General features: G+C 39.4%; 1 protein-coding gene across 2 annotated transcripts; it reads right to left on the bottom strand.

Moving 5' to 3' along the window:
• Nucleotides 1-485: 485 nt before the first annotated feature.
• Nucleotides 486-18,038, bottom strand: LOC101853528 (46 kDa FK506-binding nuclear protein). 2 transcript variants are annotated; one of them, XM_013079382.2, is made up of 13 exons: nt 17,918-18,038; nt 14,538-14,624; nt 14,008-14,157; nt 12,933-13,013; nt 12,429-12,464; nt 11,096-11,229; nt 10,818-10,869; nt 8,559-8,746; nt 7,971-8,075; nt 6,866-6,997; nt 5,502-5,631; nt 4,867-4,915; nt 486-2,991 (listed from the first exon to the last, which is right to left on the bottom strand). In XM_013079382.2, the coding sequence occupies exons 1-13, from the start codon at nt 17,952-17,954 to the stop codon at nt 2,913-2,915; spliced, it is 1,260 nt and encodes a 419-aa protein (XP_012934836.1). In that variant the 5' UTR covers nt 17,955-18,038; the 3' UTR covers nt 486-2,912. The 2 variants fall into 2 exon arrangements, with proteins under 2 accessions (XP_012934836.1, XP_005092690.1); XM_005092633.3 differs by having other exon boundaries at nt 11,096-11,232; nt 17,918-18,036.
• Nucleotides 18,039-25,280: the final 7,242 nt, after the last annotated feature.

The following is a 25,280-nucleotide window of genomic DNA, read 5'->3' as shown; positions in this document are numbered from 1 at the left end:
GTTATCAAGGAGAAATCATCGACCCGATAATGGTCATTCATTTCTAGTGCTGAGAAAAAGTAAGACAGAAAGGCAAAAACAGAGGGAAAGAAAGGAAATAAGGCCTACCAGTAGTGCTCTCAAACCACCACCTGCCTATAAACTGTTTACTGTTTCAGCTTTTACCCTTACGGAAAATGATGTCAATCATTCTGAAGCAAATGAGAAAAAGGGAACTGAAATTGACTTCAATTTTGGTTGTAGAGAGAGCTTTATAGCACTTGCAACACAATTATGTCATATAAGCGCCAAAGATTAGATGTGTTACGACGAGGGAGTAACAAAAACAAGAAGATAGGGACAATAGATGTTTGATAGCAAAAAAAGGAGAAAACCACACCATAGCACCCACAGTTATTAAAGGTAATTGCAGCTGTTCTCCACATTCTGCCAAACCTGCAAGAAGCACAAAGGAACAGAGAACAAGATTTCAACAACGACACACAAAGTTTACATATGATTTATTTCCATGATAAAAATAAAAGAATAACTTGAGTTGAATGTTTAATGAATTATGAACCCCGTTTGGGATGGCATCAAGACATGGGACATCAGTAGGTGGAATCTTCATCTTTACACCTCTCATACAAGCAAAAACATTCTTGGACAGAAAACCAATCATTTGTAAGTCTGAATTACAACTGCAGCATAAGAAACAATAATGCTTTCCCAACTTGGTCAACCAAAGTCAACTAATTCACGAACCCACCTATCCAACATTAAGGGAAATGGTTTTGCCATGATTAGATGAAAGACAATTTATTGTAATGGGTTATTTCCCTCTGCCCAAACTTTGCGCAATTTTCAGGCTTCCAGCATTATTGTGACGATCACTCGCTGGCTCGCACAGTCGTTTGTGGGAGGAACGGAGATAATTAAAGTACAACTGCCAAGTGTGTACCGTACACAACATTATTGTGTACCTGACATCCAGTTCGCTGACAATGTTGCAGAGTACATTTTCAATAGTTTAGTAATGATCATAGCACCTTAAAGTTAAAGGGGCTAACTGTAGAATCCACTCAACCTGAAAGAGATTAATCCTAAAACAGCTTAAACCAAAAGAAATAAGAGTCCCAGACTTTCTTCTTTGTCTTTAAAATAAAACATTTAATTAGCTAAAATGCTCCTATTTCTAAACCGAAAAGAATCTTGAGGGTGCTGTCATCTCAATCTTCACTGGCAACCTTACATGTAACGCAAATGATCAAGTTTCAGAAACAAGAGAACACAACTTTTGTACAGATTTATGCCCCTTCGCTGCAGAGGAGGAAGCAATTTTCAGAAAAGGACTTTGGTAGGATCGATTTCAGAATTATTATTCTTCATACACCATCAGCATAAATGCTCAGATTTAGATTATTATCTACAGACAGAACAGTTAAAACTGACTGGTTAGAGATACAAGAACCTACATCAATCAACAGCTCTGCAAGTCCACATTGCTATTATAGTCTATGAGACCTCTTTCAAACAGACAGTATTTCCAACAACAGAAAAAAACCCTCTTAATAATGATTAACAAACTTATGAGGAAACTATCAAAAGCTATGTCCAAGAAAATAAACAAAGTTCTCATCTCACAATAAAGTATTCATCTGCATACATAGAAACAGACATCCATTTTATTCAAAAAATCTCATTTAGATGACAAATTTATTCAACCTGTACTGCAGGGTACCATAAAAAGCAAAAGTACAGAAATAACGAATCAAAATCATTTAGAAAATAATTCTTTTAAAAATTATGCCCTTGTATAAACAACTTACAAATTTATGGTCAAACAGTGAGAGGAACAATCATACACTTTGTCAGCCAGATGTTCAAATGTACTAAACCCAAATTTTTTATCTTGTAACTCAAATCCAGTGGAAACTGGGATTCAACGAAAGGAGATGGATTCCGTTTTTTTTCTTCAATTAATTAAAATCAATAAAAATAACAAAGATTCAACAAACACATATGAACATGCTCGGATTCAACAAAGTCACTTGCAGTGTGAACAGTCCCAGCTGACGTGGCTTTGCTCATTTTTCTCCCACTACAAACCGTATCTATTCCTGGAAACCATCCACGGCACCTGCATTGTCAGAGTCATGAACCATTATTCACCTAGCCTATTGTTTATATCTTATTCTGATGCAACCAATCAGCGGCCTTCTTTCATATCAACACAGGTGTGTTTGGCAAACACACGTAACACATGTTCTGCAAACAATACGTCATGGATGATAGATGACAGAGGCAGGAGTGCATTGATCAAATCAGCCCTTTTGCACAGTGTGCGCTTGGTAGAGTGCAATGTATTTTCCTGGAATTTTTCAAGCATTTCTTCAGTGTGGCATCAATGGCACAAAGATATCTCTTATTAAACCTTCAATTGAGGAAGTAAAAATATGGGGAAAAAAACAGGCATTTCAGGGTAGGTCTACCACTCATTACCCCCCCTTGTGCCTGGATCGATAACAACAACCCCCCTGTGCCTGCAGACTAATTATCTCTACAAAAATCTCTTGTTTGCTCTAACAAACACTCAGATTCAGTTAAATTGGTGGTCAGGCCTGATGATTTTGTTATCCAAGTTTCACTGTATTAATTTTTTTTTCTAAATTGCAGTTTCTTAGTCTGTGGTATTTGCTGCATACACTTGCAAAAGATTTTGTTGAAATTCTAATTCAAAACATTTTTTTAAAAAAGGAAAAGATACATAATATAGTATTGAATTTTTTTAAAGAATTGACCGGTTTTTCTCCTGAAAAATGTTGTTTCTGAGATTAGAACAGTTGAGCAGCTTGCCAACCTTTGTTATCAATTTGAAACAGCTTGTTGCTACATCAAAATGCCCTGGTGCATTCTCCGTCGTTTCAGAACAATTAACTGACAGCCTTGAGCTCTACCTCAAACACTAGTGTCGAGTTGGCTGGGATTGGACCTTGTTTCATGTTTCCATAACTGGGGAAAACAAACAAAATCAATTATTCATATATCATTACTGTGGTTAATGAGAGACCTATTGTAGAACATAAAATCTCAAGTCATCTTCACATTTACTAGAACTTTAGATGCTAGAAAGAAAATATTATTCCATAACTGCAACTGACATAAACCAAACATTACGACATAGGATCATTTAAACAAGCATAAAACTGCAAACAGACTGCAATACATAGTTCAGTTGTAGTCTGGTTTTTATGGCGCTCGCAACCGCATAAGGTCATATGAGCGTCAAGGGGTGGATGTCAACAGAGAAGTTCAAACGCGGAATCAGGCTTACCCTGCTCACCTCTCTAGCCTCAACAGCACAAAGTCTGCTTTGACTATCACGGCACCCCGGAAATAGCAGTTCACAAGAGAGTGAGAAACATACAAAAGAAATGGAGGAAAAATGACGATAGTCAGGATGAGGAAAGAAAAAGAAGCAGTTCCTCCCCTATGCTGTTCCGACAGTGTGAGCATGACATTGATAAATCAGCCCGTTTACAATTCTACTGTGCATAAGAACATTTAATATCCCCCCTTTGGAAATGGCCTGAAGACAACTTCAGTCAGTGGCACTGCCCTGGCGGGGGGTACCACAGAAAACAAGCTGGTGCTCTTGAAACTGGGACCAGACCAAATGTGTGGTAGCGGGGTGAAATCAGGCACTCGTCAAAATAATGAAATTAGAGAAATAGACATTTTTCTGCCCATTTGGGTTCAAAGATCTTTCACGTTCATTTGAAAATACATTTGAGTGCATTTTACTGGAAAACATTGATCAAAGGCATAAAAAATGTATAATTTCAGTTTCCAAGGAGACTCAAGCTTTGGAAGTCACCAAACTCTGGTAGTCATTGTCTCCCTAATTTTTACCTTTGACACCCGGTGACCCCCACCTTCTTCAATCTTAAATATCTCAATTTTTATTCAAGATTTTTTTTCATCAAAAGCAAGACTAACGATCAGGCTTTTAGATGACATCAATAACTTGTATGCCTAGAAATTGACCAGCAATAGATTACACCGCGTCATGACAACAATTACACGGAAATTAAGAAGCTAACTTAAGCTTTCCCCATTAAATGCCATGACCAAAGGGTAAGACTAGTAATTCAGAGGTAAATATTTAAAAATTAAGAGCATACCTCCAGACAACAGACAATATGGAGGGGGCTCTCGTGGCCTAGAGGTTAAGGTGTTGGCCTCTCATTCAAAGGTCCCGCGTTCGAATCCGGGTAGCGACCGAAAACATTTTTTCTCTAAAAATGTCTCCTTTCACCTCCTTTCCTGCTCTCCAGCAATGCTCTGTTGTCAGCTTTCTACCCCCACCCCCTCACCTACTTAGCCCCCTCCTCTGGGCTCCTGACTCTTTCTGCAGCATTTCTACTGCTACTTCTTGGCTCCTCCTTACTGCTGTCTTTCTGCCACATCCTTCTGGTAGGAAAGATCTACACCTAGCCTTCTTGGACAAGGGCGAAAAATCTCGGAGGGTCCGTGTGCAAGTTGTGCACGTTAAAGCTCCCTTGGTGGTCTAAAATCAATAAGAGTAGGCTTCGGCCGCCACCCGGGCAAAATTCAAAATTTCCTACCAACTGAAAATATTAGGTGTGTTCCGCGCGCTCATATGACCTTATGCAGTTGCGAGCACCGTAAAACACTTACCAAAAAAACCAAAACAAAGACATTATGGCTGTGGCTAATTATCAGCATTGTGCAAAACAGCTCTCTCCTCACCTCAAGGATAAGAAAATTATTACGCCGTAAACCAAAAACATTACAACAAAGTTCAGCACTACAATTAAACTGGACCTAACTTGAAACCTACAAACTGCCATAACATCCACTTACCCTTGGCTTGCAGGCACAGTAATCCTCCTCTTCCCACCAACTTTCATACCTGTGATACAGAGAAATAAACATGGCTGACTTTTTAGCATGATTTGAGGCGACCATTTTTAAAAACTGATGTAGCAACTAAATCAAAATTATTCAAAACACATTCCTGCACATTTCTCAAGTAGTGACAAATCATCTCCCACATGATAAGAGATGAAAATTTTCCAGTTTGAATAAACATATGTCCTTAGATCTTTCTTCAACAGCCCATCAAAAGTACAAATCAACTAGAAGACTTCAAATGTCCTATCTTTTACAGGCTTAGTACAGGCCAGGGAAGATGTATTTTCCAATTTTACACAAAGCACATGAAAGAAACAGTACATCAGCTAGAAATTTCTTAAGAACACTTCCATTTTGGCTGTTAAAAGTTGTGCATCATCCAAAGTTTAGGAAAACTTTTCTTCTATCAAATTAACCATACATTCACATTCATCCCTATTTCTTTGCTTCCCTGGCATTGAGAAAAGTGCTCTTGCCTGAACGTGTCATATTTCTCCACATAAATTACTCAACCCCCCCCCTCATTTCCTGACATTCAAAAAGAAAGCATGGCAAAACCAAAAGTTAAGAGAGGACAAACTTACCATTCACCCCTTTGTCCCATCCTTTAATCACCTCCCCTTGGTTCAGTCTGAATCGGAAGGGTTTGCCACCCGTGCAGGAGTCAAATCTTTTGTTATTCTTCGCCAAGGTGCCAACGTAGTAAACCGACACCTGTGGGAAAAGTGCAGTCAAATGAAATTAATTTCATCAGTTCAGATTTCTTCAAATAAATTTATGAAGAAATGTTTTAAAATCTACTCTCAATTATTGTGGGAAAAGATGATTATGGTAAGGCCAGTTGATACCAACTGCTGTGCAAATTGTGGGTGACATTGATTCACCTATTAAAGAGATATTATTTGAGGAGAAGTTGCACCACATATTTACAGTGCTTAAAAGTAAAAAAGATGAATTACAAATAAAACAGCAAACATGATTATACACACGTCGATTCCTATGTTCACCACAAAAGATGACCACAGCGACCTGAGCAAGAAATCCTTCACCTTGTCCATGCTTGAAGAAAGATACCCCTGAGAAGCATGGATAAGGATCTATACCGACGGATCTGCCACTGATGCTGTGAAAAGTGGAGGAATGGGAGTGTACGTACAGTTCCCAAATGAACGACGACAAGCAGAGGCAGTCCCAACAGGGCGACATTGTACAAACTACAGGGCAGAGACGGAAGCTCTAATACATGCAGCAAAAATCATCAGGAATGGGGTAGACCCCAAAAGCGAAGTAGTATTCTTAACTGATGCCATGTCAGTACTGCAGGCAATCACTGCCGGCAAACTACCAAGGCTACGAGAAGTAATTGAGGGCATCCTATGTCTGAGGATCATACTGCAATGGATTCCATCACACTGTGGTGTCTTAGGAAATGAGCAGGCAGACAGGATGGCCAAACTAAGAGCACAGAAAGAGCAACCAGACAACAGCGTCAACTACACAGAAATAAAAACTATTATAAATACACTATTTAAAGCACCACAGACACCAGATAGCAACCATGAGCAGTCCCGTCAAGAACAAGTGATTATCTTCCGACTAAGAACACAACACACAAGACTGAGACAACATATGTACAGATGTTTTAAACGAGTACAATAACCAAAATGCCTGTGTGGAGAGGCGGATCAAACTGTTGAACACATCCTTCTGCACTGCAAGACACACAGGGCCCTGAGACAGGAAACGTGACCGACCCCACGGACACTACAAGAGAAGCTATACGGGCCGACAGATGGAACTGAGCAGGATGGCCCAATTTATGACAGATACCAGACTTCAAGTGTGATGCCATCGAGAAGAAGAAGAAGAAGTCAAAAGACGGCAAATGACTCAAACTATAAACTTTCTGTGATGCCACCTCTACAGCCTTCATATTATAATTTCCTACCATCTTTCCTGGCTTGGCTTCAGGACCATGGCCAGCCTTCAGGTCCTCCACCAGCGTTCCCCCTGAAACGACTCTTTTCTTAGGAGAGTTTTGCCCAGAACTTGAACTTGGTGTTTCCGATTTGGACTCATTCTGTACAGAAAGCATGAAAGCATCTCCATTAATGAGAGAAAGAATAAATTCAGGGATGAAACTGATTTTGTGAAGATAACTGTAAATTGAACAAAGTTCGCTGTGCAAACAAAAAGACAATTAATAGACAGGTACACTAATATGGGGTTATACAGAAAACGATTGCGTATAATAATAACAGTTCTTCCAGCCAGATTTAAATGAAAATAACAGAAATAATGGAAAAATAGCATCCCTGTATATTTAAGTCACTGTTAAAACGATACAATGAAAACTTTAAAATAATCTTTGACAACAGTGATAGGGTCAAGTCTGAGAACATAAATTCACTTGACTGATTAATACTTAAGAAAAACACAACAAATATAAACAGTACTGCATGTAATTAGTCTTGAATTTGCAGTCTGTAAAATTAAACAAAGTGAATCCACAGACTCAACGGGTCTCATCTACACTTAAAAACTTCTATCCCTAATGAAAGGCTTTTAGATGTCCATTTTTAACACTTTCAATGTCTTCCAACAACTTGCAGTCAAAGTGCTTATTAACTTGTTCGTTCACTCACTTGAAAATATTAACATGGCTAGAATGCAGAACTTAGTGCCATGAAAATATGAAGCTCTCAGACATCAACAGGCCATCCAAACAAATAATTGACCACTTTAGGCAGACAAAGTGGTGAAGTGGGTCGTCCTTTTCAGGTATGTTGTTATACTCCATAACTCCGTTCTCCTATCTTTGTACACTTGGGTCAGGGCAGGAACATCTCCAAACACACATTTTTCCATTTTTATCCTACGTATATCTTATCTATTTGCTTCTACTTCACTTGTTCTATTCACTGGGGCGCATCAGGCAGCGATGGCTAGGAAAGGGTCAAAAGGTTACTAACTTAACGTTACCAATGTCACAAGCACTAGAAGCAATAAGAACCTAAATTTGACACGTTACAAGATAGCTGTCTCAAACATACCATGCTGCTGTTGTTCCCCGAGGTATCACCCTCATTGTTCTTCTTCTTCTTCTTCTTTTTCTTCTTTTTGGCACTGGTGTCTTCTCCATTGGCAGGTGTGGATGGCTAAAATACAAGTTTAAAAAATTGTTAGAAAGAGAATAATGCAGATCACATATATTAATACCAACAACAAGAGGACAAAACAATGGTTTTTATTCCTTAGATCTTCCATCAACAACCATTCCAGTAACTGAAGATAAAAATGAATTAGAAAAACCCTGAGATGTTACATGAGAAACAAAAGGCTTTTTTTCTTTTAATTTGTAACTTGTACTGACACAGCTTTTTAGAGTCAGTTATCACTAGGCATCTCACCTTCATTCAAAAAACATGCCACAGGTTGCAGAAGTAAATTTTTTGCGCTAGTGTTTCTATAAAAAATTAAAAATTTTAACATGCCAGTGTTGACTGTTAGTATAGGAGGTAGCAGTCTGAGAGCTTTGGTTCTCAGTAGAATCAATTGTTTAGAAAATGCACAATTTGTCTTAGAACATAGTTTGAAAATTATCTTGCTTCCTTTGTCTACCATTCTGTGGCAGCACTCACAGTTTCAGTTGGCTCAGGAGTCTTGGCATTCTGCTTGGGAGTTTTTTTTGGCGATGCATTCGGTGTTTTCTCTGTTTGCTGTGGTGTTTTCTTTTGAAGCTGTGCTTTCTGTTTTGCGGACTGAGGGGTTTCGATTGCCTTTTTGCCCTTCTTAGCCGATCCCATGTCCTCTTCCTCATCCTCATCATCTGAAAAATATTTAAAGTCTAAGTTACAGCTATTTCTAACTTCTCTACCCCCCCCATCTTAAACAAAATTTGACAGGGGAGGGGAGAACAGAAACACGTTCTTGACATCCCATGCACAAGCACATCAGTAGTATCAGGGGCAAACATATCAGGAATGAGACTTTTTTTCCAACTTGAGTCTAACAATTTTCCAATATGTCACCAGTAGCAAACTGACAACTTGTCTACAATTGTGCACCAGCCATTATTATACCTTCATGAAGGGAGAAAACACATTTTAACTCATTCGGGACGCAGGTTTGGGACCGGATTTGTACCCGGAGACGTGCGATTTTGAGTCAACTTTGAAAGTCTGCCATTTTTTCCCCTTTCGATATTCTTAAAGTCTGTTTTCACTATCTACGCATTCAACATTTGGACTTTGCCATAGATCTAACCTAATTTGCCTGATATATTCCTAAACTTGCCAGGATCCCAACAAAAATGGAGTATCAGACATAAACAAATTATTTTTCCCTCTAAGTTGACAGTGAAGAAAAGCAGAAACAAACAAGATAAAGTTATAACATAACTATAACGCAGTTAAAAACACATCCAAATACAATTTACAGTCCAAATACTGTGAAGAAATAGTTTCAGTCATTGTGAACAGTCCTTTGTACGTTTCTCCTCAAATATCCGTGTTCTTTGTCGCCTCGACTGCCTTCATAAATCGCCACAGAAAATTACAAAAAAACGACGCTATACGGTCAACAGTAAATAAATACAAAATGAAATATGGCTTAGCAATGTCAACCAAAAGTTTGTTCTCTGGAAAACCTTCATTTGTGCGGATACAACAGTCGAGAAATGCTATACGTCACGTGTGATGCGTCTTCAACGGAGCACAAGGTTATGTATACGTCCAATGCATCCCGAATGAGTTAATGCTCTTCAGCCTATACTTTCTATTAGAAGCATCTTCAAAAGCTCACAAAATGTAGATGGAAATTAACTAATTTTTCAGTATGTTGGGAAGAGGAAAATGGCTCAAAACCCACTGTGTGATTGAGTTCCTAATAAATACACTTCATCTTCATGAAATCTATTCACACTGAGAAAAAAAAATGTAGAAGTCTTACGCCACCATCGATACTATTTAGATCATTTAGGAGGCAGGATGCATCAACCCTCACTGACAGAGTCAACACGGGCTGAGAGGAATACAATATCCCAGCAGAAAGACTGTGATAGTCTATAACAATTGTGCCCAAAAAGCAATTTAACTCATGTTTTCTGCAGGCAACAGCATAGCGCCCTACTGTTGAACCACAGACACCAGTCTGAAGTGCTATGCAGTGATTCAATTTCATCTTGTGAGAAAACAAATGTTATACAAAAAGTATGAAATGAGTTAAGGTGGCGGAAAGTGGGACTAAAATGGTCGGTCTGAGCAGAATGACTGCTTAGTCCCATGTGAATGAATCAAGTAGGTGAGGGGATCTGACCTGAGTGAGTAATAATATTTCTCGAGATATCTCATCAAAGAACCTACTGCCTTCATTCAGGAGAATCGTCTGGCATCAAAATCATAACAATTGCTCATTCAAATTTCCCTGCCTGACAACTATATGGTTCTACACCAGGAATACATGTATTATTTACGAATACGAGTAAGAAATAAAATAAAAATGTACTAAAATTAGCCACCTGACTCCATAACTGAAATAATGTTACTGAAAAAGTGGTCAATTAGTATTCTCTTGTGGTATTCATTTTAAAATGTTTTGTGCCCCATCAATAATCAATATCAATGAACAGAGTCAGGTAAAGCTATGTGAAATATGTCCAAGCAGAAAGATATTATAGTCACTCAATACAATATCTTCCATGTGAGGGAAACTAAAAATGTTCAGACGAATAAAATCTATTACATCACTGACACCAGTTTTCTGTCATTTGTAATGCCGAACATCCAGGCCCAACAATTTTAAGCCTGAAATGTGTCCAAACTAAATTGTTTTGGAGCAAGAGATCAATACAGCAGGCATCAAGTATCATTTTTTTTAAACGCTTATTCCAAAAGGCTCACCTTCTTCACTGTCATCTTCATCAAAGAAAGAATCATCAAAATCGTCTGAAAACTGAGGACAAAAGCACAAAATTAATAATAGATAAAAATAATATAAATAGCATTTGCACAGCGCAAATCCCTGCTCAACAGCAAGCTCTATGTGCTTCATAATCTATACTCTTACCCCAGCAGACCTGAGAGCATTCTGAAACAACCTCAACTTCCTGGGAAGCATATACAGTACAAGCAGCCAAGATAACTTCACTGAAAAATCAGCATTCCAGGAATATACTTACATCCTCTTCCTCCTCCTCCTCCCCCTCCACATAATCATCATCATCTTCATCATCGCTACCATCTGCTCCCCCATCATAAGTAAGCAGCTTTAATTTCTTAGATGCTTTCGATGGCGATTCTGCTTTTCTTTTTCCTGCTGAAATAAGGCAAAAAAAACCCTCCATTATACACAGAAGTCACATGGAGACAATGAAACTAATCGAACATCTATCTAGGTCAGAGGTCACCAAACTATGGCTGTGAGGACAGTTCAACTGGCACGCTGCTGTGCCATTATGCAGGATAAAAAACTTGGATGATGAATTTGTAGCATGCTCCCGACCTGGTCACCAACACAGTTTAATCATTTCATCAAACTATCAATGCAAATTAAACATGCTTTTGTAGACTTAATCACTTCTAGCTGATGTACACTGCCAAACTTACTCAGCTTTAATGTCACTAATGTGATCAATCTTTCATTAACACACCAGTGTATCATCCAGAACAAAATAGCTATTCCATCAGCGCTTGACATTCTCTCGGTTGTCTGGCCTACATTGAATAAAGTTTGGTGATCCGAAGCCATACAGAGTGAAAGAAAAATTTTAAAACATCCACCTACACAAACCATTTTCGTTTCTTGAATTGTTTGCTTGAGGTTTTTTTTAAAAGCAACAAAAAAAAAAAAAAAAAAAAAAAGCACAACACAGTGGTCCTTAAGTGCAAGGAAAAAGCATGGCAGAAAGACAGAAATGAAAGAAGAACAGGAGAGAAAGACCCACCAGTGACAATGACATCTTTCAACCTCCAACCAATCTATCACAGGCAAGAAGTGAGTTTTTTTTTTACAAACAGATGTACATTTGGAAACAATGCCCATTAAGTGTGCAACAAGAGTAAGGAAGAAAAACATGGAGAGTAGACTAAACAAAGACACTCAAACCACCTGTGACAATTCTGAGCATGAACTATAGCTTCCCCTCATAATAAAGAAATGGGAGTCAAATCAGTACTTTAACAAAACAGAAGCAAATTGCCACAAAGCAATAAGAGATGGACCCCACACTTTCAGAAGAGAAGTTAGCACTAAGCTGACAATCAATCCTTTAGTAGTAAGTTCACAAAATCAAAACTAAACAAATTATTTATGGCCTATTGAAGGATGTTTACATAATACAATGGCTTTTACCCAACGTCAGTATAGAGTGACTGGAAAGGAAAGGCACTTTGAAGACAGATATTCCAGAACAAAAATTAACAAGCCAATGTGACACAAATTTCTCGAACAGCACCAAAAAAATAATCCTTCACAGTAACAGAAATTTAACAAAATACAAAGTGTTCGCAAACCTTGTAAACTCCCTGCTGGCACAAGGTCTGGGATATCTGAAAAACCAAAGAAATTATGGAAAAATCATTACCACAAAAAACAAAAATTAGCTGCTGAAGGGAGTTATAAGACAGATATTTTGAAAGAACTTATGCAAACGGTCAAAGGGCCAAAATTTGGCCTCCTGTTAGGGGAAATTGAGTAAAGTAAATGTTAGCTCTTGAAAACATGACTTGAACAGACAAGTTCAAAAGGTGTCTGCTTATTTCTTCATTCCTATCATGTATCAACTTCATCAAACTTTCCATAGCAGGCAAATGAGAGCTTAGCCAGTGAAGAGTAAGTAATTAAAAATAAGAATTGGAGCACACCAAAACTCCTTTCATTCATTTAGCATGACACAACATAAAAAAAAAGTACAAGAATACTGTACAAGGTTTCAGAGAGTTAAAAAACTCACTTAATCCCAAAATCCTAACAACAAACAAGATTTCAAATGAAGTATTCTTTTCAATGCATCTTACCTTCATCTGATCCAGAAAAAGATTCATCATCCATTTCACCCTCATATTCAGGCACAACAAAGCCAGTCAAATGCACAATTCCTGTGGAAATATATACAGCACTGTACTCCCCCACTGTGACATTAGCCTTTTTGAAAGGGAAACCCATGCCATACTCTCTTATAGAAGTCCTTACTGACAAACAGAAAAAAAAACCCACTTTTTTTTAATGAACACAATTATTACACGTAAATACAGTCAAACCTGCTCTAACTGCCTCATGCACAAGACAATCATCTGTGCAAATAGCCACTTCTCATTCCCTCCCTTGAGTATTTTTCACATGAAATGACTCTGTGTCTCCTGTCTAAGATGTCCACTTCTCTCCTCAACAATGGGAGGCTCTCTTAGACGGTTTCGACTGTATGTTAATTTTGTGGAAAGGGATGAGAACTAGTTGTTAAGGCTGGGATTACAGTGACACTGCACATCAGCCAAATCTCTCTAAGAACAGATGAAAATAATAAAGATGTAGACAAAGCAAGAGTTCATCATAGGGGTCCATATCAGCAGGAGGAAAACAGAGGGACCTTATAAAGGAGGGGAAAAGACAATGAGGCTGAATGAAGAAAAAGAAAAAAACAAGACGAAGAGTAGATATACAATTTAATTTTGTTAATTTCACTTACACAGAAAGCAGACCCTGTTTAATAATAGCGGATGAATTATATAGGCCCTACTAATAGTAGAACACAATGAGTAATTAAGCATGTCCTGAGACTGAAACAAACATCATGCAAAAGATTTTTAACTATCATCAACATCCTCTTGAAAAACAAAATCAAGTGAAAGTGTTCGACTAAACAATATCCAGCTGCGATGTAGTTTAGTAAAATTTCCAAACCAAAGCGCACCCGATTCATAACATATGCCCCCTTCACCTCAGTACAGCACACAAGAAGCAAGTAATTCAAAAAGACTTTTCTACTTTTTCTTTGAAAAGTGGCCATAAAAAAAGTGAGCAACGCCTCCATAGCACAGACTAAAAATGAATCACTGTCCTGTTTGTTACCAGTCACAACAAGAGTATGTATACCTGAGCCATTCAAGGAAAAGGAAACTTGCTCTCCCGCAGCAAAGTTCAGGTTGAGAGGCTGTTGCAGCAGCTTGCCATGTTGCAGGGTGCACAAAAGATATTCTGACGACTCATGTTGAAGCAGCACTTGCACAAACTCATTGTTTGACCCTAAACACGAATCGGAAATGTCAAAAATGAGAAAAGTGTCCAATTTATGCTTACTAAGAGAATATACAGTTACCAAGAATGCATCTACATGAATGGATTTGAAAGGATGCATGCACATTAATAAGACAATTTGACTCTTAAAAAAGAGCTAGAGATATTATATTTATATAAAGTATCGAAAATTCCTTTCCTCCTCCAATCAATCAATATCATCTGCATTTGTTCAGATCAGTAGTCTGAGCTGTGTTTATATCATTGACAAAACATTTTTAAAACACTTTTGAAAAAAACAAAATTTTCATAGAACATCGAAAGATTTTGAATGTGAATTTTTAAACTAAAAACATTCTTAGAAATCATTGTTGTTTATAAATATTCACCCGATTTGTTTTCCAAGGCAGCCATAGACAAACAGAAGCCTTGAGTCACTGTCTGGGAATATCTTTTCCCAGCATCAATGGTGACTCCTGAAATACATGTAAAAAAAATTAAAGAATGAAAGGATGGTTTTTCAAACTTTCTACAAAATTTACACACAGTCACATACCTTTGGAATAAACTGGAATTATTCAAGCAATGGATCGTTTCTCAGTTCTAAAACTTTAAGCCAAAAGCAAGCCTTTCCGCGACTCAAAACATTTGACAACCTCCATCCATTTCAAAATCCACAGATCATACAACATTTAACCATGACTTTGATTTCAACACTGTTAACAAGACATAGACAGCCTCTTGGCAACTAGAAAATTAATAAGAAAAAGAGTGTAGTCACCACCAGTTACCAATAGATTTCAAGCACACCTACAAGTTATATTTCAGTTATGGAAGTGCCTATTTGCAACGTCATGTTACGATTAGCGCCAGTGCTAAATAAAACGCTGCGTCGCCGTGTTTAAAATATCAAGCTTAATCGGCACATCGTTATCGGAAGTTCTGATGGCCGAAGTGACAGCGCGTCTGCGCTTGAAGTTGGAAGTCAAACCATTATTTTTTTTGCGTGGGTTCGATCCCGGCCCTAGACGGTTTTTTTCCCTTGTTATTGTCCTCTTCTTGACTGACCAACAAATTATTCCCATAATTATATCTTGATGCTTTGTAGGTTTTTTTTATGTGTAGTGATGAAGCGCATGCACATTCTGGTTTTGTTCCCAAGAGGAGCTCTGTACAAAGTAGGCCTTAGTAACGCATAGCCTATGATACTTTTCCTTTAACCAATTTAGGCCTGGTTAAAGTTCAGTAGTGGCTTTCCTTGGTCTGTGAGTCTAATTTTTTAATTTAAAAAAAAATTTTAGGCTCAGGAGAAGGGGAAAAAAAACAACCTTTCGGGACCGTGATTCGATGCCACGCTTGGAAGCACTGAACATTAGACTTAGAGAACGTAGACAGTAGACAGCTTGTATACGTTCTCTAGGCCTAACTTAAAGTTCGAGTTGCACCGTCTTAATTGTTATTGTTATCCAAGCGTCTTTCGACTTAAACTTGCTCAAACCTAACTCAGATGATCATGATAGATGAACAAGACGTCTACTTTTTTTGTGCAAACAATGTCAGAAACAAATGTTAGATCTAATCTAGATCTAGATCTAGATCTAGATCTTTCTAGTTCACATGCTGTAGAAAAACTAGATTTCTAGTCTTAACTAGATTTAGATCTAGAACAAATTTAATTATACGAAGTGACTATTTCTCCGAACGTTCGGAGAAATAGTGCCGATCTTTATTTCTCCGAACGGTTTCCGGCTTCCGGTCTCGTGATGTTTTGCCTATTTATTGTGAGAGTTCGGCGCCAACTTTCATTCTGCCTCTGATCTGGGAAGGAACACCGCATGGCAAGCCTGCCTACAGACAACCTTCAGTAACACCCACCACACACACACCACCATCATGCACATGTACACACACTAACTAAACATGACTAGTGGGCAACTTTTGAGCGTATGACGAACTGAGCGGTGGATGGAGAGACAGTGTGAGTGAAAGAGCGGGTGAAAGGAAGAATGTGCGAGAGTATCCACAGGCGGCAGCAACTACAAGACGACGACACCGACCCCCCTGGCCTGGTCCACAGCTCACGAAAGAAAGGAATGCAGCTCAGGCAGTGTTTTGCCTATATTATTGTCCATGGTTCGCAGGGTGCAAGGGAATGAGTAAGATTTTCTTTGTGTGTGCCTGGAGGGAGGGGGTGGGGTATGAAAGTCATGCGGAAAAAGCCCGAAAAACAAACACACACTCCTCACTCTCCACTTACTACCACACACAGACACACTCACACACGCACATACATACACACACAGGAGCAAATTTTTGGGTCTATATCTATTTCAATTTTCAAGAGCTAGTCTAGAGATTTTTAGATGAGTGTAAAAACGTGAAAAAGAAAGGTTTCACAACAGAAAGAAATCAAAATTAGAACAGCCCATAAACAACAACAAACATTAAAAAATAAGGGCGAGTGTCCACCTGTCCGAAGAAGATTGGCTGTTTTAACCCTAAATGTGCGTAATTTTTTTTAAAAAGTACAGGATATTACATGTAAATTATGGAATCACACACATTAAGGGGCTTTGCCAGTGGTGTCAGTACATTGGTCGCAGCAGTTCTATGTGTCGTTATCAATAACCCTCCGTAGATCTAGATCTAGATCTAGACTCTAGACAGCACACGAGTGAACACAACACATTACGTTTAAGAGCAGTACCCTTCATAGGCAACACGCCATATCTGTACCGAAAAACTGTTTGGAACTGTAGCATTTCTTTATATAAATATTTACTGAGGACATTTTTTGGACCGCTTGAACCATATTGTATACGAACAATCTTTGGTAGGCCTATACTATAATTATAGATCTAGAATCTATATAATATCCGAAATTTGCGAGAAAGGATGAGATTTCAGAGTGTTCGGAGAAATAGTGCCCAGCTTTATTTTCCTGAACGTTCGGAGAAATAGTGCCTAGCTTTATTTTCCCGAACGTTCGGAGAAATAGTGCCGGCCTTAATTTTAATTATAAAAGGGAGGATTTCAGTAACGAGCGACCACCCCATCAAACACAATAACGAAGAGGCCTAACCCTAACTTTAACCCCCAAAGCCAAACCCGGCGCTTTTTCTGTAGTTCCCACCCTGCACTTGTTATTCGCCGGTTTTGGCCTCAAGAGAGGGGGGTATCAGGGGGGCTTGCCTCCCTGTCCTAACAAAAATGTGGTGGGGGGTTTTCAAATTTTACCATAATTTGATGTTTTGCAGTTGTTAGGTTTGATATCTTAGCTCGCATTAAACATAGATCTCGATGTAGGTCAGGCTCAAAATATAAGGGGGGTGGGAACTACCGAAAAAGCACCGCCAAACCCTACCCATGGATCTACCCCTACTCCTACCCCTCAATTCTGTTCTGCCTCATCAGTGGTTGCTCGTTACGGAAGTCCTCCCTTATAAAATAACAACCTACATCTCTAGATCTAGATTATCTACATAATCTAGATCTAGATCTAGATTTAATAAATAAAGGCTAGATCTATATCTAGATTTAATAAATAAAGGCATGACATGGACCGGCATGGCATGGACGGAGGCTGCTACTAGGCCTACTGCTAGCTGAGAGGAGCCATGTGCTTTTTCAGTCAGTCACCATCCCAGACTGAACACACTTTAGAGTATAAAGTAAAAGAGAAAAATAGACAAATTGTGTAGCACACTGTTTCTTGAGGCATGCAATATGGATACATTTTGATTTTTTCAAGGATGACAGACAATCTCACCCCAAAACATGTTTGCCATGTCTCGAATTACCACCATTCCTTCTTTCGCATTGGCAATTGGAAGTGAAGTGAGTGAAGGCACCAAAAAACTAAGATCAATCGTGCGACTTCTTTCCGGCTTTCGCTAACAGGTTCCTGTTAAAGTTTTTACAAGACCAAAGAACGGCCCGGCCAAAGCGCAAGGCCTAGGCTATCTATTCCCACACTGTTGAGAATAGCTCACAAGCAATGAGCCCCAGAGCATTCGCTATTCCCAAATCATGTCGTGAATTTTTGTGTTCGTTCTCGAGATCAAGCCTATAATGTTATTATCTTGTATGAAAACCTTTTTAATCTATAAATAAGAGATTCTAACATTTTATTGTTTGTTCTGAGTTAAATCAGCGCTTTTTTAAATTAATTCTTATGAAGCCAACATTGTCTGGGGTTAATTTTCTTGTTGCATTGCAGCAATGTTAGGCCAACACAATTTGACATTGACAAGGTATAAAATTATGTAACGAGCCCAAGCCAAGTCTTAGGCCCCTGTTTCATTGGATTATTAATTGCATGCAGACAATAGATCTGAGTCTACTATTTAATATTTCTAAAACCAATTTCATGGTCAGTTTTATGAATGGGATATATAGGCCTATGCGACGTCTTATATTCAGAGAATTTCAGTAGGAATTAAAGATGCAATAAATAACCGCCCCCGCCTCTTTTTTCCCCAACTAAAAAATACATAATATGATAATAGTAATATAATAAAGATAAATAATTTTTAATATGCAATAATAACAACAATAGACAAACAGAACAAGAAATAAGAGAACCAAACACAAACATCCACTCAACCCAGACTTGATATATTTCTTCTATAAATAATATCACCGAATCCAATATAATTAGACAGCACGTGCTGAGATAATGTTTGTACGTGAAGCTACTGTGTAAGTTTTTTCACGAAGTATATTGGACAGTGTGACAGAACAGAGTTACGAATCAAGATGTGCAGGGGATCTAGCGACGTGGTCTGAATAGAGGTTTCAGTCTTCGCGTCTCATTCGGGTTCGAAACTTGACAGCGACGGAAAATGTTCGCCCCTAAAATTGTTTCCTTTCACATCTAACCATGTAATTCTGCGGTTGTTTTGTCTCTACTTTCTCCCCCCCCCCCCTCTCCCCTTAATTTGCCCCTATATTTGGTCTCGTTACTTAAAAATGGCTCCTTTCTTACTGTTGGCTTTCAGCAACGATCTTAGGGTAGAGGTAAGATCAAACACTAGCCTTCTCGTATAAGGGCGAAAAACCTCAGAGGCCCCATGTGCAAGTTGCGCACGTTCAAGATCCCTTAATTATGGTGGTCCGATATGACCGCCAGTACCAGGGCAAAATTCAAAATTAATTCCTACCAAACTGAAAATTAATGTTTAATGTATTCCGCGCGCTCATATGACCGTATATGCTGTTGCGAGCGCTGTAAAACACTTACCAAACCAAAGAAAAAATAAAACAAACAAAAAACAACAACCAAGAAAGTGCTGGTCAGTGAGCATATTGAGCCAACAAATGTCGCTCCAATCAACTGACTATATAAACGTCACAGACAACTACAGCCATGCAGACCCGGACAAGTTTATCGCACTGAGTGCTCATTGGGCGCTCTCGCGCTCGAGAATACCCAATTTAAAACTTTTTTAAATACAGAGGGTGTACTTTGAAAAGCAATCTCACATGGAGCTGTATATCTCTGCAGTTACGCCAGCCCACGACTAATGTGAATAGCATGGTTTGCCGCGGACAGATCAACCTGGTATCTCGCTTGACGTCAACGCTTGGCCTTGGCCACTAATGATCACATCTGCCTCTGATTCGACTGACGAGGACAGACGATGTGACGGGGAAAGATCGGGACATACCAGTACTTTTTTTAGGGGCGTCCGAGGAGTGATGGTTACTATGATGTCAATTCTCAAGGTACCAAAAGAAAAAAACCCCGCAAACACAAGCGCGCCCGCAAACACAAAAAATATAATAGTCTACAAAATGTACAATATATAATGCAAATCATTCACGCACACAAACACCCCTCCCCCCCCCCCCCCACACACACACACACACACACACACACACACACACAATTGCACCAAATCACTTGCCAATGAGACTGACATAATGTTATCTAACTACTGCTTGATCTCATGTTTTGAACATGATGAAGAATTCTGTTATACAAACACACACTGGCACACATCACTAAGAAAACTTTCCACCCAATAAGCAATTCTCGTAAGTTGGAGCTGTAAGATTTGTGGTATTCTGGGATTCCCCCCACCCCCTAAACCCCCCCCCCCCCCCCCCCCAAGGAGGAAATTGTTAAGACGACAGTTCTTTCTCCCCTACTAGTTCAGGGAGCAAGATATAGCACATTATTTTGTTTTGGGTTATTGGGAGGTGTTTTTTTTTTTTTTTTGGGGGGGGGGGGGGGGGGTTGTTGCAAGATGGACGTACAGAACTGCATAATCCCAGTAATCTGCTAGTTTTTGAGTGTTTTAGTTAGTTGAGATCAGGTTGTCATATTTCGTACAATTACACACTTGCAGCATAATATAGCCTATTATATTTTGCCTTTAGATTTACTTCGAGAATGAAAAAAAACCATCTTCTGCAAAGTGACAAGGGTGATAATAATATTTTATTATGATGAACTTGATCGATCGCACATATAGAAAAAACTACGTGCGTGCGCAAGAGATGTTAATTTTAAATTGTTCCTAACACACACACACACACACACACACACACACACACACACACACACACACACACACAATATTATTATTATAATACTCTCTCTCTTTCTCTCTCTCTCAACTCTCTCTCTCTCTCTCTTTCTCTCTCTCTCTCTCTCTTTTCCTCTCTCTCTCTCTCTCTCTCTCTCTCTCTCTCTCTCTCTCTCTCTCTCTCTCTCTCTCTCTCTCTCTCTCTCTCTCTCTCTCTCTCTCTCTCTCTCTCTCTCTCTAGTTTAGTTTGTGACAGTCAAGGTCTCCAGTTAAAGAGTTCAGCGTCTGAAGAATGTCAGATGCTTTGGTAGGGTCTAAAAAATCTCAATCTATCACACTTATTGAAGAGTGAGCAGTTTCTGAAACCAACTCTGGGCTGCTCAGGCTGGCGCAATCAATGTGGCAAAGGCTTTGTCTTATGTGATTTTGTTGATGGCCTGATTTATGAAGCGAATTGGCGGATTGGTAAAATAACATTGTTCCTCCCTAACCTGTCCAAGACTGACTGAAAGCGTCTACCACATGTCAGCGGGTCTAAAAAACGACTGTTGTACAAGGGAAGCTATGCACTGAACATGTTTGCGAAGCAATTTCCACTCATGTGCAGACGCATTCCTGCTTGACCCATTTGCAATTACGTTGTTCACGTCTGGTTAGTGTTGTGTAGTGAGAGTAATGTTGTGTTTTTTTGCGAATGCCCATATATGTTGGAAGATATCTCTGTTGACTAACGGCTTGGGCCTCCCATGCATTCCAGGTATGAAACCGTTGCCACTTTAGTCCGAAAGTATTTGCACTTTGCGACCTTTGACAATATCTCTGAAATGCAGCAAAGTCAGATACACTGCCTGTATCTCTCTATAGTTGAACATTCCTGGACTGTAATACTTACTATCCAATACTGCCAAAAGCCTTGGGTTTGGTACTCAGTGTTTGCAATAGTGCCCCCAGTTGTGAGCGCCATAAAACTCTTACTAAATAAAAACCTATTTGCGCGACATTGGATGCGATTTGCTTCACCGGTTCAAACGCTTCTAGTGTGGAGTAAGTTCGACCGTTCCAAGGGGATAAGGAATCGTACCATCATTCCAGGTCTCTTCCCGATGTTTCAGCAAGCATCAGTTCACCAAGAAGGTCTTTAGCTAAGCACTCTATACAAGTTTCGTATAAGGGGTTTTGAGGGTCAGATTGCTTTTGTCATAGACGCATACTGTCCACATATTCGCGCTGTCAATGTGGCCGGACCAGTGCCTTTATTAAGATATAGGCGTCTAACGTCTTTTTTCAGCTTTTGGATCCTTTGTTTAGACACGTTAATCATCATTCATCACTGCATCATTACACGAGTGTGTTTCGATGACAAAACCTATGAACTCGTTAGAACTTGCAAGTTCTAAGTCAGAATTTGCAAAGTTAATGTGCCAACCAAAGTTCTTAGGTGTTTTCACCTCAAAAGTTGTATGCTCTGTTATTTGTCATCACTTTCACATATGATGAAATCGTCCACATATGCTAATATACGGAGTGCTTCATGTTTTCTAAAACGCCAAACAATGGTTCAAATTATTTTACAGAAGAAATATTGGCTGAAGTTTACACAAATGGGTAATGCAATGAACTTGTAGAAATAATTACTTCATTCAAATCCCAGAACCTCTGTGAAATCCTTGTGCACTTGAATATTTAAAAAATCTTAATATCAAATTAATGTCACCAGGCTGTCTTTGTGTATCTCTATGTTTGACACCGAATTGATGTCCTCAGACATCGGGCAATGCTGAGCCATCTGGTGCTTACATGCTTCAAGACTCCTCGCTGTTCCTGGCCATGGTATTCTTGGCATTTCCCTAGATTCATTTGGTGGACACTGCTTTTCTTCATGTAGGAGTAAATGTCAACCAGAAGATCCCAGAAGATCGGCAAGGGAACCTGGCAGTTTATCTTCAGCTTTCTCAGCAGCTAAGTACACTAAATATAGAGCACACCCAGACAGGAGACTATCAGGGTTCTTCTGTGCGAACAACAATGGGGTAAAGCTTAGCATTAGAGTTATTTGATCCATTTCTTGTAAGTGCGAATGGGCTGGTCTTCATCCTTTCCATATGGGTGTGCTTGTGAACTTTTGCGATATCTTTGATCATAGCAGTTGCCTTTGTGCACTTACCAGAGAATTTGGTAGCAATCAATGAATCATCAAACATTTCCTTGAAATAAAGCTTCTGTCAGTGTGTCAGCTGTATTGATAGACAAGTTAAGGTCAGCAATCAGACCCACCATTCTGATTTCAGTTTTGGTTATTTTCTCAGCAAATTCCTTCTTCTGCTCCAATTCTTCTGCACTTTGTTGAGGTTTGAAGAATTTATGAGGTGATCCAGCCTGTTGGTTGTGACTCTTCTTTCTCAGAATGGCTGATGGGCTTCTGGTGTCGCTAAGTATCGCGAGCACCGGATGCACCGATGTAAATACATGTATCCGAATCACACAGAATACATCTTGCATAGTGCATTGAGTCCTTGCTTTTGTCGTACACTCCGTAGTGAAAGCAAAGATTTCTTGTTTGAGTTTTAAAAAAGCACCGACCGCTTAGACGTCTTTGAAGCCATGGTCCTACTGAACTCACAACACCAAGAAAATGCACCAAAGAAACCTATACCTATATCTAAAACTAGCTTACTAGGACTAAGTCAATTGCAATGAGAAGCTCACTCTCTGTCACTGTGAGTGAGACACCCCCACTGTAAGCCTGCTGTATCGCTGTAGGTTTACAGATCGAGATCTAGGTCTAGGCAAAGAGAGGGATGCCAGCAGTAAGATAGACAAATGCCTGAACGCAAACAAAATTCTATCATCGAATGCTAATTAATTTCCGATTCCGATACTTGATGGAGATTGACTTCAACAAGTTTCGTTTTCACAAGTCCTTTTTCACTTTGAAGCGAGTCATCGAAGACGTAAACTCCTTTGCAATAGGATGGAAGAGGATCTTTGAAAAACCCAAGCTGACCTTCTTCACCAAAGTCTGGATACGATTGTCTTCAAAGGGAGTATCAAAGACTTGATGATCCAGCTCCACAAATACTTTGCCACGTGTATCCGCCATCACTGAGGTTCCGATCATGTCTGCAATACTACGACATTGGATGAGTTGGACGTTGTTCTGTCTTGCGATTTTGATAATGTAATGTTTTTTAACACGTACAGTGACATGAAACAATCCTTAGAAACATAGAAGAATGTCCAGGCCTTAAAGTAAATGGAGAAAATATTAATAACTAATTTTGCCTAGTGCAGCGACCGGGTTCCATCTAATGACGCCACTCTCGCTTTCAGTAAGCATCCCCAGGTCCCCCAGGCAGTTCCTCACCAGCTTAAGCATGTGGCATACGCCAAGCGTGATGCGCACATTTTTAGTCATATCACTGGGATGGCTGCAAGAGGGCTTGAAGTCAGGAGACTGTGGGTCCATGACAACACCAAGTGCTTTCAGCATGGAAAAGTTACAGAACGGGCCGTCACAAGTGAGAGACACAACCATGACGGCGGCCTCATGAAGGCCATGGATACACTCTTTGACTAGGTTGGCTCGCTCCTCACCAGTCAAGCCATTGATGATAAAATATCCACAAGGGATCTTCCTCCTGTCGTTGATGGTCACTGCCATTAACACCTAAACATCCTTTGCTATTGAAGCTGAATCATCCACTACATCCCCTCCAACATCTACGAATCCTGTGAAGTTTTCTCCAGACCACTCAACATGTTTCTGTCCAGAAGTAAAACCATTCAAAATGTCAGCATCCATTTGACACAAGTAGCTTGTCTTTCAATGCATTCATCATGCCTTTTCAAAATGTAGTTTCAAGCGCCGTAAAACCCCCACTAAACAACAACAACAACAACAACAACAACAACAAAAACAACAGCGACAACAACGACAACAACAACAATAACAACAAAATCACCGCTAAACAACAACAGCAGCAGCAACAACAACAAAACCAACCCCAAAGAACGATTTGCTTCGTTTCTGATAAGCTGCATCTGCTCGTTCTTGGTGGGAGCTTCAAGTGCTTCTTTCTCTCTTGGATCATCACTAGAAGCTTGAATCCAACTGTCAAGTTTGTCACAGAAAGAACACCTGACGAATGGTAGCTGTTTGAACTCATGGTTAAAGTCTTTGAGGAGTATCTCGCGAAAAAAACTTGAACTTAACCTGTGAGAATAATTAATATCTAGAATAGTATCAGCTGTGTTTTAGCCGTCCGGTTAGGTGCTTCGTCGCACGCAGAAGACCCGAGTTCGATTTCTGAGTCGGGAGATTTTTTAAATCGAGTATCCCAGTCTTTCTACTGGGATGGTGTCTTTCTCCAGTCTGGGTTGGCCCTGATAGATAGTGTCGAACCCCGCCACCTAAATGATCCAAGTTGTGTCTTAATAAAAACGCTTACCTCAAAGAAAATCAACCTAGATAGAAAGAGTTACAATTATAATTCATTATGTCGAAAAGCCCACCTATGATGGACCAAACTGCCAAGTCTTCCACGAAGGACAACTCTCAGAACCATTCCAGGTACAGACGGGAGTGCGACAAGGATGCTT

This window comes from Aplysia californica, unplaced genomic scaffold (assembly GCF_000002075.1).
Source record: "Aplysia californica isolate F4 #8 unplaced genomic scaffold, AplCal3.0 scaffold00050, whole genome shotgun sequence".
NCBI lineage: Eukaryota > Metazoa > Mollusca > Gastropoda > Aplysiida > Aplysiidae > Aplysia > Aplysia californica.
This window is presented reverse-complemented; position numbering and strand designations above follow the sequence as displayed.

What these genes read in the sequence shown, in the direction of transcription:
- LOC101853528 (XM_005092633.3), bottom strand. Translation starts at nt 17,954, where the DNA reads ATGGTGGTAATTCGAGACATGGCAAACATGTTTTGGG. An exon ending in GCCAGCAGGGAGTTTACAAG is followed by an intron (nt 11,233 to 12,428) that starts GTTTGCGAACAC and finishes GCCTTATTTCAG; the next exon opens with CAGGAAAAAGAAAAGCAGAA. An exon ending in TGAAGATGACAGTGAAGAAG is followed by an intron (nt 8,747 to 10,817) that starts GTGAGCCTTTTG and finishes AATATTTTTCAG; the next exon opens with ATGATGAGGATGAGGAAGAG.